This window comes from Pongo abelii, chromosome 5 (assembly GCF_028885655.2).
Source record: "Pongo abelii isolate AG06213 chromosome 5, NHGRI_mPonAbe1-v2.0_pri, whole genome shotgun sequence".
NCBI lineage: Eukaryota > Metazoa > Chordata > Mammalia > Primates > Hominidae > Pongo > Pongo abelii.
Window position 1 is genome coordinate 28,171,502 of NC_071990.2, and position 17,787 is coordinate 28,189,288.

The 17,787-nt window shown below is 39.5% G+C and overlaps 1 protein-coding gene across 9 annotated transcripts in view; it reads left to right on the forward strand.

The window, feature by feature from the left end:
- PGBD1 (piggyBac transposable element derived 1) overlaps nt 1-17,787 on the forward strand; it is a 67,554-nt gene that overhangs the window by 13,939 nt on the left and 35,828 nt on the right. For 4 of the 9 annotated variants that reach the window (XR_008525808.2, XR_008525806.2, XR_008525809.2 and 1 more), the window contains exons 1-3: nt 5,271-8,012; nt 9,339-9,495; nt 10,865-10,953. Coding sequence is in view for 5 of the 9 variants with exons in the window: in NM_001133884.1 (NP_001127356.1) it covers nt 7,617-8,012; nt 9,339-9,495; nt 10,865-10,953 (642 nt within the window). In the remaining 4 variants the exon portion in view is untranslated. 9 annotated transcript variants of the gene reach the window in all.

Sequence of the window (17,787 nt, forward strand, 5' to 3'; positions counted from 1 at the left end):
TTACAGGCATGTGCCACCACGCCCAGCTAATTTTGTATTTTTAGTAGAGACGGGGTTTCACCATGTTAGTCAGGCTGTTCTTGAACCCCTGACCTCAGGCGATCCACCCACCTCAGCCTCCCAAAGTGCTGGGATTACACACATGAGCCACAGCGCCCGGCCTTCAGCTATAACTTTTTGAGACACTAAAAGATTTCATGTAAAATCAGTTGTAGTGTGTTGCTTAGGAAGCCAGAAAGCTATGTATATTTTATTCTGCCTTTTTGAGTAAAATTAAGTTGATGTCCGGAATTTTCCCCCAAGTATTTTGAGGACTATGTTAAGATCAGTATCTAAACATTTAGCACCATCTCATAGTTTAAATCTATTTGATTCTGTTGAGTTTAAGAAAGTACATAGAATATATTATTATTATGAAAATGAAAAGACTCAAAGTGTGAAGTACTTTCCCTGACAATTATCTGGAAGGCATATATTGGCTTTCTCCATGATGATTTTATAGAACAGGTGTAAACATTCTAAATGTATTGACACCTTAAACAACTTACTTCTTCCTTATGGATCCAAAGGAAATGGTGTTCTTGTTATTTCCCTTGGGTCAGACCCATATCCACCTGGGCATAAATGTCAACTAGAGATATATTTAATTAATAATGTCTTCTTACTACTTAATTCTTAAAAGTTATAGAAACATTTAACAAAGGGCAAATGTCATAACAAATCTCAAGGTTTTGCTTGCAGTGCAAGACACCCTGAAATGTAAATTAAAAATCCCTATTCAGAGGACAGGAACCCAGGAGGGATGTGTTGCAGCAATATTTTCTACTGATCAGGCATTTCTGTTTGAGTAGTATCCTGTAATATCCAAATATATAGTGAAGTGGGAAGTCGCTGTTTCTCCATTTCCCACTCACTCACTTGTTTAAAAAACTGATAAAGTTACTAAGTAGTTTGCCATTAAAAGTAGTATGGGAAAATAGGAAAGTGGAAAAATAACCCTAATAGTCTGTATTAATATCTTCATAAATTCTTATTAATTTATGCCTGATAGAAGTTCATATCCATTCTTTAAAAAACTTGAAAAATGTAAAGAAAACAAATCATCTTGTTCATGGTACAGATATAACCTCTTAATGTAGATTTGTAGATAACTGGCCTTTTTCACACATAAACAATTGACTTTTCTCACTGGACTTTATGTCATGAACCATTTTTATTTGTAACAGACAGGATAGTCAGTTTACCTATCCTCACACCCTGTTCTAATCCACTCCTGCCATAATTCTGAGTGTGCAGCCTGCCATGTGACCTGTCCCCCACCACTGATGATTGGATTAGGAAGGGACCCTCAAGCCAGTCTTTAGATGCCCATAGGAATTTGACATTGGATCACAGATTTTGATTGGTGTTTATTAGGCATTTGAACCCAAAAGTAATACAGAGTTGGAGGCCAGGTGCAGTAGCTCATTCCTGTAATCCCAACACATTGGGAGGCCAAGATGGGAGGATCACTTGAACCCAGGAGTTCGAGACCAGCCTGGGCAACATGACGAAACCCCATCTCTACAAAAAATAAAAAAAATTAGCTAGGTTGGTGGCGCACACCTGTAGTCCCAGCTACTTGGGAGGCAGAGATAGGAGGCTTATTCAAGTCCAGGAGATCAAGGCTGTGGTGAACCATGATTGCACCACTGCGGTCTAGCCTGGGCAACAGAACAGGACCCTGTCTAAAATATACATAGAAAAAGAGAGAGAGGACACAAGCGCACACTGGGACAATTTTTGTGGCCACATGAAAACCAAATAGAGACAAACTGAGAAACAAAAAATGAAGCGGACTCCTGAAGTGGGAATCCCATGAGGGCTCCGAGATAATCAGGTGTGGCAACTTCAGCCCTCAGCCTCTGCAATCCATATATATCCTGGTCTTGGGAGTCCATAGAATACTGTTTCCTTCTAATAAAGGTTTCAAACAAATCCCTGCAGATTTATTAAAAGTCTTTGTGGAAGATAATTTTCCATATAAGCTGTGCAGTATTCTGTGGTATATGTCCCCAGTGTTAATCATTTACGTCATTTACAGTTTGATCACCATAAACAATTTTTCAGTGAACATCCTTGTATATACAACTTTGCCTACTTAAAGAATTTTTTTCTTTGTTCAGTTCCCACAATGAGAATCAATGAGGCAGAAGGTAGGCATATTTTCTAAGGCTTTTGATGCATTTTCCAGAATGCCCTCCAGAAAAGTTACACTAATTTGTATACCCTGTTAGCAGCCTATGATAATGCCCAATTTTCTATACCCACATAAACTGGGAATTATTCTTTTGAATATTTGACAATCTGATGTGTACAAAAGGGATTGCTTTTTTTTAATAAACCATTTTTTAGAGCAGTTTTAAATTCTCAGCAAAATTGAGAGGAAGATACAAAGATTTCTCATATACCCACTGCTCCCATTCATGTATAGCCTCCCCTATTATCAACATCCCCTCCCAGGGTGACATTTGTTACAACTGATGAACCTACATTGACATATTATCACCCAAAGACCATAGTTTACATTAGGGTTCACTCTTGGTATAGTTCATTTCATGGGTCTGGACAAATACATAATATCGTATCCACCATTATAGTTTCACTGCCCTAAAAATCCTCTGCCTTACCTATTATTCATCCCTCCCTTTTTCCAGCCCCTAGCAACCACTGACCTTTCTACAGTCTTTATAGTTTTGCCTTTTCCAGGATGTCATGTATACAGGTTGAGTACACCTAATCTGAAAACCCAAAATCCAAAATACATTAAAATGTGAAACTTCAGCACCAACATGATGCTACAAGTGAAAAATTTCACACCTGACCTCATGTGACAGGTCATAGACAAAATGCAGTCAAGACTTTGTTTCGGCTGGGCGCAGTGGCTCAAGGCTGTAATCCCAGCACTTTGGGAGGCCAAGGCGGGTGGATCACCTGAGGTCAGGCGTTTGAGACCAGCCTGGCCAACATGGCGAAACCCCGTCTTTGCTAAAAATATAAAAATTAGCCGGGTGTGGTAGCATGCACCTGTAGTCCCAGCTACTTGGGAGGCTGAGGTACGAGAATCGCTTGAACCCAGGAGGCGGAGGTTGTGGTGAGCCAACATTGTGCCACTGCACTCCAGTCTGGGCAACAGAGCAAGACTCAATCTCAAAAAAAAAGACTTTGTTTCATGCACAAAATTATTTAAACTGTATAAAATTAGCTCTATGTGAGTAAGGTATATATGAAACAAATGAATTTCGTGTTTAGACTTGGGTCTTATCCCTAAGATATTTCATAATGTATGTATATATTCCAAAATCTGAAATTGGAAACACTTCTGGCCCCAAGCATTTCAGATAAGGGATACTCAACTTGTAGTTGAAATCATACAGTATGTAGCTTTTCAGATTGGATTCTTTCACTTTGTAATATGCATTTAAATTTTCTCCATGTCTTTTCATGCCTTGGTAGCTCATTTCTTTTTTTTGTTTTTTTTTTTTGACATAAGGTCTCACTCTGTTGCCCAGGCTGGAGAGCTGTAGTACGATCTTGGCTCACTACAACCTTTGCTTCCTGGGTTTAAGCAATTCTCCAGCCTCAGCCTTCTGATTAGCTGGGACCACAGGCGCATACCACCACGCCCGGCTAATTTTTTGTATTTTTAGTAGAGATGGGGTTTCGCTGTGTTGCCCAGGCTAGTCTCCAGCTCCTGAGCTCAAAGCGATCCACCCACCTCAGCCTCCCAAAGTGCTGGGATTACAGGCTTGAGCCACCGTGCCTGGCCAGCTTATTTCTTTTTAGCACTGAATAATATTCCATTGTCTGCCTATACCACAGCAAAATAAATATCTGTTAAACGACTGTTATCCAAAATACAGAAAGAACTCTTAAAACTCAGAAATAAGGAAACAACCCAATTCAAACATGAGCCAAAGACCTTGACAGACACCTCATTAAAGAAGATATACAGATGGAAAATAAGCATATGAAAAGATGCTCCACACCATATCCCATCAGGGAAATTGCAAATTAAAACAACTGTGAGATGCCACTACACATCTATTAGAATGACCAAAATCCAGAACACTGACACATCAAATTCTGGTATTGATGTGGAGCAACAGGAGCTCTCATTCATTGCTGGTGGGAATGCAAAATGATACAACCACTTTGGATGACAGTTTGGTAGTTTCGTACAAAATTAAACATACTCTTACCATATGATCCAGCAATCGCCCTCCTTAGTGTTTACCCAAAGGAGCTGAAAACCAGTGTCTACACAGAAGTTTGCACACAGATGTTTATAGCAGCTTTATTCATAATTGCCAAAACTCAGTAGGTAAATGAATAAATAATGGGTCTGTTTTTTAAAGAGTGTTTTATATTTTTACTATTGAACATCTTTTCACATGTTAATTTGTCACTTACCTTGTTTTGTATGTAGTAATGTTCATATCCTTTACTAATTTTTCTACTAAAGTCTCCTTTTACTCTTAAACAGAAGTGCCCTTAAAAATCAAATGGGGAACTTGCATATCAACATTTTAAATGCACGTGTCCTTTGGCTGATCATTTCTAATATGTGGCATTTATCCTAGAAATATATTCTTAAAAGAATGTAAAGGTATTGAATGGTGTTCCCTCTAGCATTGCTTTTAAATAAAAAATATAACCTAAGTATGCATCAATAGGATAGTTAAGTAAATTATGGAACACCCATACAATATTACTTAGCTGTTAAAGAATAAGCTGATCTGTGAAGATCTCCAAGCTGTCTTAACCGAAAAGAGCTAACGTGCAAAATTACATTATGATACCATAAGTGTTTTAAAATGTATAAATACTTATTCACTAAACAAAATGTTCATTAAGTGCTACTGTGTGGCCCGTAGTGTCCTAGATAAATATGAACAAAATACAATGGTTAACGAAAAGAGGGGACACTTTTCGTTTTATGGTCCTTTTGCAACTTGACTTTTTTATTGTATATATATTATGTATACTTAAAGAAAATAATTTGTACAGCTTACTATAATGGTCTTTTTATTGATCTGTCTCTACTACCAGCCAGTGATGACCCCGAAGACAGACATTTACCACTCTGTTGGTTTTCAGTCGAAATGATGTACATAAATTTGGGGCGTGCTTGCACCGTCCGAATGGGCCTGGGGTCGGGCGGCGGAGAGCGACCTGGGCGGGGCGGGAGGTGGCAGCGGGGGTCCTCCCGGCTCACCAGAGAGACGAGCGGCCGTGCTCCTAGAGAGGCAGGGAACCCGCCAGACTCCGCCACTCGGCTGCGGGCGCGGCGTGGGGAGAAGCTTTTGTGCCGGCCCAGCTGCTGGAGGCGCCGGCAACACCCGCCAGCCCCGCCAGCCCCGCCAGCCCCGCCAGCCCCGCCAGCCCAGCGGCTCGGGCTCTGGGGAAACCGGCGCTCCCGACAGGGGAGCACCGGGCCTCTGCACTCCCTTGGGAGCATTTCACGAGGTCAGCTACGTCTTTGTTGTGCGCGTTCCTGAACTTTTGGTCCATTAACCAACAATTAGACACGCCGGTATTCAGTGCCTGGCGCGGTGCTAGATGCTGGGTCTCAGAAAAATACATTCAGGGGCGCGCCTGAGGGTGCTGGCTGCTGGCATCTCAGGTGCTTTACGTGCATTCGTGAAGAAGCCCATCAGTATTTGTTGAATACCAGGTACGTGCCGGGCATGTAGAGTCTATGCAGAGATAAACTCCTGTCCTCAAGAGCCCGGGTGGGGATGGGGTTGGTGATCTGTAATACAAGATGGAGATGAGGGTTGGATGCAGTTTTCCATTGGAACACCCCATCTCAACCTGTGTGGCTTACTTTTCCTGTCTATATGTTAGGGTTAGGGGTGGCCAGGGAAGGTTTTACAGTAGAACATTTGCGCTGGGCCTTGGGAATTTACCGTTAGAAGGGCGGTCCTGACTGTATAGAGTGGGTGGAAAAAAATTGAGTACTTAGCATGGCAGTGACGTAAGGAATTTGGGAAGACCATGGCTTTCTTGAAAGCAGGAACCAAGTCTTTTATTCCAGAGTTAGCTTTATGCCTGGAAAATAATGAGATGCTCCACAAATGTTTATTGAGTGACAAACAAATCAGCCAAACCCAGTAAAGATTAGATCCTGGGGAGTTTGAATTTACTTCAACGAGTTTAATGAAAACTTTGTGTGTGTGTATGTGTGTGTGAGGTATGTTGAATATGGTCACAATTGTGCTTTAGGGAATATTAATCCAGTGACCATAGAAGCGGGGAGTTGGGCATGAATACCATAACAGAACATTATTGTAAGAGTGAATGAAAATGATAGTAAAATAATAAGAAGGAAAGAATGGCTGCAAGAGGCGTTTTTAAGAATTGACTTGACTCACTGATTGTATATAGAGGCTGTTTAAAAGACTGAATGCGTGGAAGATGATGGTGATGCCAGTAGAAATGGAGAAATACAGAGTGAATGCAGCTTTGAGGGACTCTGATTTCAGTTTGAGATCTGTTGAAATTATAGTGCAGTAGAGGCCCACAGCTGCTGGCATTTCAAGATGTGGGTTTGGAGTGCAAAAAGCAAGCTGGAGCCAAAGATTTGAGTCTTCTTGGGACAGAGATATATTGAAAGTGTGACTAAGGAGATCACAAAGGAAAAAAATGAAAAGAGGGAATAAAAGAACTTGATGCATGTTTACTGTTTTTCAGTTGTGTATTGTTGCATCAAAAATAAAACTCTAAACTTAGTGGCTGAAAACAAGCTCAGCTTATTGTTCCTCAGGATTATGTGGGTTGACTAGGCAGTTCTACTGGTCTCACCTGGAATTACTAATAGAGCTGCATTCAGCTGGTGAATTATTTGAGCACTAGGCCTGGCTGGGCTTTAGCTTGGGCATCTTGGTTCTCATCCACATGACCTCTGTATAGCTAACTTGGGCTTCCTTACAGCATGGCAGTCTTATGGCAGTGAGCCAAGAGCTACAGCAGCACTCTCTCTTACAATGTCATTTCTGCTGTATTCCATTGGTCAAAGCAAGTCATAGTCCGGAACAGATTCAAGGGAAGGAAAAATAGACTCCACCCCTTGATGAGAATAGTGGCAAAATCTCATCACAAAAGGTATTTGAGGATGGGAGACTTTGGAAACATTCTGTTACACCTACATTTAAAGTGGAATATTCAATGAGAGTTACACAGATATAGATGACCTTTGAGACTGTATTATTTGTCCATGAAGGCAGCCATCTGCCTCCTCAATGGGTAAATTATCCCTTCTCCCCAGCTGAAGTGCAAGCTACTCTAGCTTTCTTATTGCTAACCCTTCGTCCCTCATGTTCTACATCCCTTACCTCTGGACTCAGGCCCTTTAGTACTAATTCAAAATATACTTCTGATTCATTTCACTAATAATAGAAGCAAGCAGGCTCAGCTTTTGAGCATTAACTACAGTGGAGACAAAAATGTAAGTAGGTTACATACAGTTTTGAAGCTCTTATAATTTGCATGTTGCTGATAAATTCTTATGCCTCAGATCTCTATTTCTGAATATAGACCCCACGCTAAGTGAAGCTTTAGCCTCTAAGCTCAACATGTATGAAGCTTTGCCAGGCCCTGCTCCTGAAAATGAAGATGGCCTTGTGAAAGTGAAGGAGGAAGATCCCACCTGGGAGCAGGTGTGCAACTCACAGGAGGGCAGCTCCCACACTCAGGAGATTTGCCGCCTGCGCTTTCGGCACTTCTGCTACCAGGAGGCTCACGGACCCCGGGAAGCTCTGGCCCAACTCCGAGAGCTTTGTCATCAATGGCTGAGACCGGAGATGCACACCAAGGAACAGATAATGGAACTGCTGGTGCTGGAGCAGTTCCTGACGATCCTGCCCAAGGAGCTCCAGCCCTGTGTGAAGACATATCCTCTGGAGAGTGGAGACGAGGCAGTGACGGTGCTAGAGAATCTAGAGACAGGAAGTGGAGACACAGGACAGCAGGTGGGAAGAGAACGTGTGTGGTGGTGTGGGAGAAGAAAAGGGGGACATGTATCAGTTTATTTTTAACGTTTTATTTTGAAATAACTTCTAATTTATAGAAGTATTAGAAGAATAGAGAACTCCTGCAAACTCTTCATCCAGATTTGCCAGTTGTTAACATTTGTTTCATGACGTCCCATTATTGTGTACACACTCGTACAATGAAGTGCATTCCCCCCCAATATGCGTATGTATACACACACATACATACACATATGCAGTATTTTTTTTTCCTCAGACTATTTGAGAGTTAGTTGCAAACACTATATCCCTTTACCTCACTGTTGCCCGGGCTGGAGTGCAGTGGTACGATCATAGCATCATTGCAGCCTTGAACTGTAATGGTGGAAGGCTCAAGCAATCCTCCCACCTCAGGCTCCTGAGTAGATGGGACTACAGGTGCATACCACCATGCCTGGCTAATTTATTTTTAATTTTTTGTAGAGGGGATGGGGTCTCACTATATTGCCCAAGCTGATCTTGAACTCCTGGCCTTAAGTGATCATGCTGCCTTGGCCTCCCAAAGTGTTGGGATTACAGGCATGAGCCACTGCACCTGGCCATTTGGTGTGTATTTCTGAAGAGTGAGGATATTGTATAACCAGAATACAAAAATCAAGTTTAGGGAAATTAAACTTATGATACTATCATATAAGCTTAGTCCTTATTCATATTTTGCCATGTTATCCTAATAATGTTCTTTATGATAATTTTCCTCTGATTCAGGATACAAGCCAGCATCACATATTGCACTTAGTTGCCATATCTCTAGTCTGTGAATCTGGAGTAGCTGCTGTCTTTGTCATGACATTGTTATTTTTGAAGAGTACAGCTAGTTTTTTTGGAGAATATCCCTCAATTTGAGTTTGTCCTATATTTTCTCATGATTCAGGCTGCACATTTTGGCTAGAATACCACAGAGGTAATGTTGTGTTCTCAGTGCATTACTTCAGTAAGTGCGTAGTGATGATTTGTCCCATTACTGATGAGGTTATGGTGGTACCTGTCAAATTTCTCCACTAGAAAGTTACCATTTTCCCCTTTGTAATTACTAAGTAATCTGTGGGAGACATTTTGAGGTGGTGTACATATCCTGTTCCTCATTAAATTTTCACCAGCTAGTTTAAACATCCACTTGTTTGTTGTTTTTGTTTTTCTGGACTGGGTTCCTTTGCCTGTCTTTTCTGCCTTGTTTGCTGCTGTGTCCCCGGCATGTAGAACAGTGCCTGGCTCTTAGCATGCAGTCCATATATGCATGCCCTTTCAAAATAAATCTTTTGTTTCCAGGCCTCTGTCTATATTCAGGGACAGGACATGCACCCAATGGTGACAGAATATCAAGGAGTCTCTTTGGAGTGTCAGAGCCTCCAGCTCCTGCCTGGGCTAACCACCCTGAAGTGTGAACCTCCACAGCTTCCTCAAGGGAACCCCCAAGAAGTGAGTGGTGAGTGCTAGAGTGAGTTTAGTGAGGACACTGGAAGCTGGCCACTGACACTTGCACAGCCTTCTTGACCTCAAGTTTGTATACGTTGTGAAATGATTACCACAAGCTAACTTACATATCTCACAGTTACCTTTTATGTGTCTGTGGTAAGAATTCCTAAGATCTACTCTCATGAAATTTCAAGTATGCAATACATTATTACTAACATAGTCAGCATTCTGTATGTAGGTCTTCAGAGCTTATTCATCTTATAACTGCAAGTTTGTACCCTTTGACCAACATCAAGTTTTATTTTTTTGTCTAACCCTGTATCTGAACAAACTTTTAAAGACCTGCTTTATTTTACACTGTGCTTTTTAAGCTGGTTTATTTAGTATGTATGTGTTGTGGACAAGTACATATAATAGTAAAAGTGAATCAGGGCAAGGCTGTTTTTTTCCAGCAAACTTTATTCCTTCTAAAAATGCAACAACAGCAATAAAAAGATTCCATAGTGATCCATTATGGAAGCAAAGAAAAGCAGAGCAAAGAAAAGTGATGTTCTGTTTTATATTTTTGGGTTAGAATTACCACATGTGCTCTTCATTTGATGATTTTGTACTCTACCATCTGCCAACTGCCAACTCTGTGACCTAGGCAAGTCATTTAATAGGTTATTCAGTTAGTCAACAATTATCTGTTTGATCTCTGTGTGTACTCTGCCCTCAGCTGTGATTCTTCTGAATGTGCCTAGGACTTTGGAGGCAATAATTTGGACCTTCTTGATTATTTTGAGGATTGGAAGTAATCTTTTAAAGTAACAGCACAGTGGCTGGCATTGTGCAGTCATCATCGCCATTTTGATTATTGTTGGTTCTTTGGGATCAGTACCTCCTAACAGTTTTTCTAGTTCATGGCTAACATCTCTTCTCAATTTTTTTTTAATATCTTTATTTTCCTGTCTCTCTCTCCATCTTCCTTTCTTCTGCTTTCCTGTTTCCCCTCAGTCTCATCTCTCTACTCTCTACATCCTTTCTTTTGCCTCTGTGTTCTCTCCTTGATCCTTCCTTTATCACCAGCTTCTTCCTCCCCTTTATTTTTATCTATGATTTTTATTTTTTCTTTATGTGAAAGTGCATGACTGTAAAGCACCTTGTGAGTTCATAAATCCCACTCCATTTTTTGGGTGAGAGACCCTAAAGTTGTAGAATTTTAGAATTTCTGACAGAATGAAAGCAGTTGTGATGCTCTTTCTCACACTGTAAAATCTACGTCTTAGTTCTTGAATGTTTAACAAACATAACATTTGGGGGAAAAGGCTGGGTCTCCAAAAAGGGTACCCTAAAGGCCATCATGTCTCATTTAGGACTCTTGCTCTCTCTCTCTACAGGGCCTGTTCCCCATGGATCAGCTCATCTCCAGGAAAAAAACCCCAGAGACAAGGCTGCAGTGCCTGTGTTTAACCCAGTCAGGTCCCAGGTAAGTAGGATGCCCAAGCTTGTAGGAATGTCAGTAGTGGTCTTTCTCCCTCATTCCGTGTTCCTTGCCCTTCTCTTGGCTCACACTCATCATCCTGAGAGCCATTCAGGTGGCATAGTCCCTCTGCCTTCACCTTGTCACAGAATATCACAAAGTGCGTTGCATCATTCAAGGAGCTTGTATTGATTACATGCCATTGCCTCATTTCATTGTTTAGGAGGCACGTCTAAATCTCAAGGCACGGGAGTGAGGGGTGGAGTGAGGCTCCTGGTTTCAGAAAGTGCTCCACTCATTTGATGTTGAGTAACTGATATTTTCTCCTTTGAAGTCTCTGGTTTATCTCCCCAGCTTTAGAACAAGGGCGCTTTCTCACATTACTTTATATTCAGCACATATGCAATTAATGCTTGGTGATAATAATGGAAATTCTATATATCCAAGGTAATACTTAACATCTTCTTCACAAAATGGATTCTGGTTTTTTTTTTTTTCTTATTAGTGGTTGATTCATTATCCTAGTCATTTATTTACAAAAAAAAAAAAATAAGTCTCTCATTTAAGTCCTCTTGCATACTGCTGCCACATCAGTTTCCTCAAGACACTTGCTCAGTCCTCTTCTATGGCTTCTAATTGATTTTTAATTCTATCAGACCCAGTGCCTCCTGTTATTAACAAATACTTCCTGAAAAGAAGTGTCTAGAAAATAAAACCTATTCATGCACATTCTGAAAATCAACATAATTCCCTTAAATATAATATAATGGTATAATGTAGAAACAAAAAAGTTATTTATTTTAAAAGTAGTGTTTCAAAATGCAAGTGCTTGACGTGATTATAACTAAGGAAATAACAACGTAGTCAGGTGTTTGCACTGAAATATAATTAGTGAGTTCAAATTAAGGAGGAATAAGAAGATCAGAAGCCCAAGAAAATCAAAGGGCAATGGTATAGGTGGACAGTGGAATGAAACTAGTATTGAGTCAGATAATACAAGACTAGACAGAGAAAGTGGGGCCCTTAATTGAAGTAAGGCTTAGATGTTGTAAATTGAATTATGTCCCTCCAAAAGATATATGAAAATCCTAACCCCAAGTACCTGTGAATGTGACCTGATTTGGAAACAGGCTCTGTCTTAGTCCATTTTGTGTTGCTAATAACAGAATTCCTGAGACTGGGTAATTTATTTTAAAAAGAGGTTTATTTAGCTCAAAGTTCTGCAACCTGGGAAGTCCAAGATCATCAGCCTATCTGGTGAGGATCTCATGCTGCTTTAGCTCATGGCAGAAAGTGGAATGGTGGAGAATCAAGTGTGTGCAAGGAGACCACACATTAGAGGCAGCCATCCTTTAAACAGCCTGCTCTTAGAGCTGAGCAAGAGCAAGAATAGAAAGCTTATTCAAAGAAATTACAATAGGCCGGGTGCAATGGCTCTCACCTGTAATCCCAGAACTTTGGGAGGCCATGGCAGGAGGATTGCTTGAGGCCAGGAGTTTGAGACCAGCCTGAGCAACACAGCAAGACCCTGTATCTATTAAAAAAAAGAGAATAGGCCAGGCTTGGTGGCTCACGCCTGTAATCCCAACACTTTGGGAGGCTGAGGCGGGCAGATCACGAGGTCAGGAGTTCGAGACCAGCCTGGCCTACATGGCAAAACCCCATCTTTACTAAAAATACAAAAAAAAAGTAGCCAGGTGTGGTGGCAGGCACCTGCAATCCCAGCTACTCGGGAGGCTGAGGCAGGAGAATCGCTTGAACCTGGGAGATGGAGGTTGCAGTGAGCCGAGATCGTGCCATTACACTCCAGCCTGGGCAACAAGAGCAAGACTCCATCTCAAAAAAATTAAAATAAAATAAATTAAAAATAAATTTAAAAAATAGAGAAATAATAACAAAAATCTTCACGAAACTTGTGAAAGATATAAATGTCCAGGTACAGGAAGATCTGAGAACACTGAACAGAATCATCCCAAATAAGACTACTCCAAGGCATATAATAATCAAACTCTCAACTGTCAAGGAAAAAGAGAGGATCTTAAAAGCAGCAAGAGAAAAGAAACAAATAAGGAGCTCCAACTCGTCTGGCAATAGACTTCTCAATGGCAATCATACAAGCCAGGAGAAAGTGGAATGACATTTTCAAAGTACTCCAAGAAAAAAACTGACATTCAAGAATATTGTATCCAGCAGAATTATCTTTCATATGTGAAGGAGAAAGTCTTTCCCAAACAAAAGCTGAGAGAGTACACCACCACCAGACACATCTTACAAGAAATGCTAAAGAATTCTTCAATCTAAAAGGAAAGAAGACTAATGTGCATAAAGAAAACTTTTGAAGGCATAAAAGTCACTGATAAAATTAAGTACATGGACAAACCCAGAATACTTTATTACTGTAATAGTGACATACAGTATACTCACAACTGTGAAGCCCCAAGACATACCTATCAAAAACAATAATAAGACTGGACACAGTGGCTCATGCCTGTAAACCCAGTTCTTTGGGAGGCTGAAGTGGGAGGATCACTTGAGACAAGGAGTTTGAGACCAGCCTATACCTGGAGACATGAGACAGAGTGAGACCATATCTTTAAAACAAAACAAGACAAACAATAATAGCTAGCAACCTGTTAAGAGATAGGTAATATAAAGATATAAATTGAGGCAACAAAAAGTCAAAATCTAGAGGAATGGAATTAAAGCATATAATTTTTTTCTGTGTGTTTCTGCCTTTGTTTCTACTCTTGTATTTGGGATCTAAGATAAGTTGTCATCTCTTTAAAATAACTTATTATATCTGAAGGTCTTTTTTGTAAGCCTCATGATAACCACAATGCAAAAACCTATAATAAATTCACTAAAAATAGCAACAAATGAAGGCATACTATAAGAGAAAATCACTTAGCCACAGAGGTTTTGTTGTTGTTGTTGTTGTTGTTTGAGATAGGGTCTCACTCTTTACTCTGGCTGGAGTGCAGTGGTATCATCTCAGCTCACTGCAACCTCTGCCTCATGAGTTCAAGTGATCCTTCCACCTCAGCCTCCCAAGTAGCTGGGACCACAGGTGTGTGCCACCATGCCTGGGTAATTTTTTGTATTTTTTGTAGACCTGGGTTTTTGCCATGTTGCCCAGGCTGGCCTTGAACTTCTGGCCTCAAGCAGTCTGTGCACCTTGACCTCCCAAAGTTCTGGGATTACAGGCATGAGACACCATGCTCGGCTGTATATAACAATTATAAATACCTATGCATGCAACACCAGAGCTCCCAGGTATATAAGGAAAACATTAATAGATCTAAAAGGAGAGTTAGACTGCAATACAGTAATAGTAGGAGATTTTAATACCCCACTGTCAGTAATTGACACATCATCCAGACAGAAAGTCAACAAAGAAACGATGGAATTAAACTACATGCTAGATCTAATAAGCCTAACTGATGTTTACTGAACACGTAACCCAACTGCTACAGAATGCACATTCTTTTCATCAGCACGTGGAACATAAGAATAGATTATATCTTAGGCCACAAACAAATCTGAACAAATTTTTAAAAAATATAAATCATATCAAGTATCTTTTCTAATCACAGTGGAATAAAACTAGAAAGCAATAACAAGAAAAACCTTGGAAACTACACAAATGCATGGAAATTAAATAGCATGCTTCTGAACAACTAATTTGTCAGGGAAGAAATTAAGAAGGAAATTTAAAAATGTCTTGAAACTAATGAAAATAGAAAATGTGACATATCAAAATTTGTGGGATACTGCAAAAGCAGTACTAAGAAGGAAATTTATAGCAATAAACACCTATATCAAAAAAGTAAAAAGACATCAAATGAACAACCTAATGATACACCTCAAGGAACTAGAAAAGCAAGAACAAACCAAACCGAAATTAGTAGAAGGAAACAAATAATAAAGATTCGAGCAGAAATAACTGAAATTGAGACCAAAAAAAAAAAAAAAAAACCCAGAAGAACAATGAAACAAGAAGTTGGATTTTTTTTCAAAGGTAAACAAAATCAAGCCTTTAGCTGGACAAACAAAAAAGGAGAAGACCCAAATGAATAAAATCAGAAATGAAAAAGACATAACAGCTGAGACCTCAGAAATACAAAGAAACCATTAGAGACAATAAATTTGAAAACCTAGAAGAAATGGATAAATTCCTAGATGCATGCCAACTACCAAGATTGGACCATGAAAAAATAGAAAACCTCAGCAAACCAATAACAAGTAATGAGATGGAATCTGTAATAGAAAGTCTTCCATCAAAGAAAAGCCCAGGACCTGTTGGCTTCCCTGCTGAATTCTACCAAACATTTAAAAAGAACTGATACCAATCCTATTCAAACTCTTCAAAAAAAAAAAAAAAAAAAAAAAAAAAAAAAAAAATTGAAGGGGAGGGACTACTTCCAAATTCGTTCTAGGAGGCCAGCATTGCCCTAATACCAAAACTAGACTAGGATACAACATAAAAAGAAAACTACAGACCAATATCACTGATGAGCATAAGTGCAAAAATTCTCAATGAAACACTAGCAAACTGAATTCAACAACACATTAAAAAGATCATTCACCATGATCAAGTGGGATTAACTCCAGGGATGCAAGGATGGTTCAACATATGCAAATCAATAAATGTGATATATCACTTTAATATAATCAGGAGCAAAAACCATATGATTATTTCAATAGATGCTGAAAAGCATTTGATAAAATTCATTGCTTTTTGATAAAAACCCTTGTCAAAATTGGTATAAAAGGAACATACCTCAAAATAAGGGCCATATATGACAAACCTACAGCTAACATCAAACTGAAGGCCTTTTCTCTAAGGACTGGAACAAGATAAGAATGCCCATCTCACCACTGTTGTTCAACATAATACCCGAAGTCCTGGCCAGACCAATTACGCAAGAGAAAGAAATAAATGGCATCCAAACTGGATAGCAAAAAGTCAGGTTAGTCTGTTCACAGATGTTATAATCTTATACCTAGAAAAACCTGAAGACTACACCAAAAAAACTGTTAGTGCTGATAAACTAAGTAAAGTTGCAGGATAAAAAATCAACACTCAAAAATTAGTAGCATTTATATACTTCAATAGTGAACAATCTGAAATATAAATCAAGAAAATAATCGCATTTACAATAGCTACAAAAAATATAAAATACTTAAATATAAAATATTTAAATTACTAAAAATTTAAACACCAAATTAAGTTAAATTTAGTGTTTAAATTCCCTAGGTATTTTATATTTTTTAGTATTTTATTTATAATTTATAATTTAGCATTTAATTTCAATACTAAAGAAGTGAAAGACCTGTATAAGGAAAACTAAAACTCTCATGGAACAAATTGAAGAGGACACAAAAACACTGGAAAGATATTCCATGCTAATGGATGGGAAGAATTTATATTATTAAAATGACAATACTTCCCAAAACAATTTACAGATTCAGTATAATCACTATCAAAATACCAATGACATTCTTCACAAAAATCAGAAAAAAAAATTCATGTGGTGAGCCCTAAATCTAATGACTCATATTCTTATAAGAAGTCCATATTTACAAATTGACCAAGGGGTTGAAAAAAAAGAAAGAAAAATGCCCAAGTGAAAACACACACAGGGAGAATGCTATGTGATGACTGAGGCAAAGATTTGTATAACACATCTGGAAGCCGAGGAACACCAAGAATTGCTGACAAACACTAAAAACTTGGAGAGAGGCAAGGAAAATTATCCCGTAGAGCTTTTTTTCTTTTCTTTTTTTTTTTTTCTTTCTTTTTGAGACAGAGTCTTGCTCTGTTGCCAGGCTGGAGTGCAGTGGCGCGATCTCGGCTCACTGCAACCTCTGGCTCCCTGGTTCAAGTGATTCTCCTGCCTCAGCCTCCCGAGTAGCTGAGATTACAGGCATGCGCCATCACGCCCAGCTAATTTTTGTATTTTTAGTAGAGACGGGGTTTCACCATGTTGGCCAGGATGGTCTCGATCTCCTGACCTAGTGATGTGCCCACCTTGGCCTCCCAAAGTGCTGGGATTACAGGCATGAGCCACCATGCCAGGCCTCCCATAGAGCTTCAAAGATAACATGGCCCTACTGATATCTTGATTTTGGATTTCTAGCCTCCAGAGCCATGAGATAATACAATTCTGTTGTTTTCCACTATTGAGGGTGTGGTACTTTGTTACGAGAGCCATAGGAAAGCAATGTAAGTTACAAAACAAATTACGGACTGATAAAGGGAGAAAATAAGGAGGTATGATATTACAGATACACTTCCTTCATTGTGTTTCGCTTTATTGTGCTTTGCAGTATTGAAAGTTTGTGACGACCCTGTGTGGAACAAGTCTGTCAGCACCATTTTTCCACAGCGTATGCTCACTTTGTGTCTCTGTGTCATGTTTTGGTAATTCTTAAAATGTTTCAAACTTTATTGTTATATTTGTCATGGTGATCTGTGATCAGTTATTTTTGATGTTACTATTGAATTTGTTTTGGTGTGCCACAAACCATGCCCATTTAAAATGGCAGACCTAATCAATAAACATTGTATGTGTCCTGACTCCTCCATTGACCAGCTGTTCCCTCATCTCTTTTCCTTTCCTTGGTCCTTGCTATGTCCTGAGACACAATAATATTGAAATGAAGCCATTTATAATACTACTACTACAGTGACCTCTATGTGTTCAAGTGAAAGGAAGAGTCACATGCCTGTCAAGTTCAATAAAAAGCTAGAAGTGATTAAGTATGGTAAGGAAGGCATGTTGAAAGCCAAGATAGGCCAAAAGCTAGGAGGCCTCCTGTGCCAAACAGGCAGGTTGT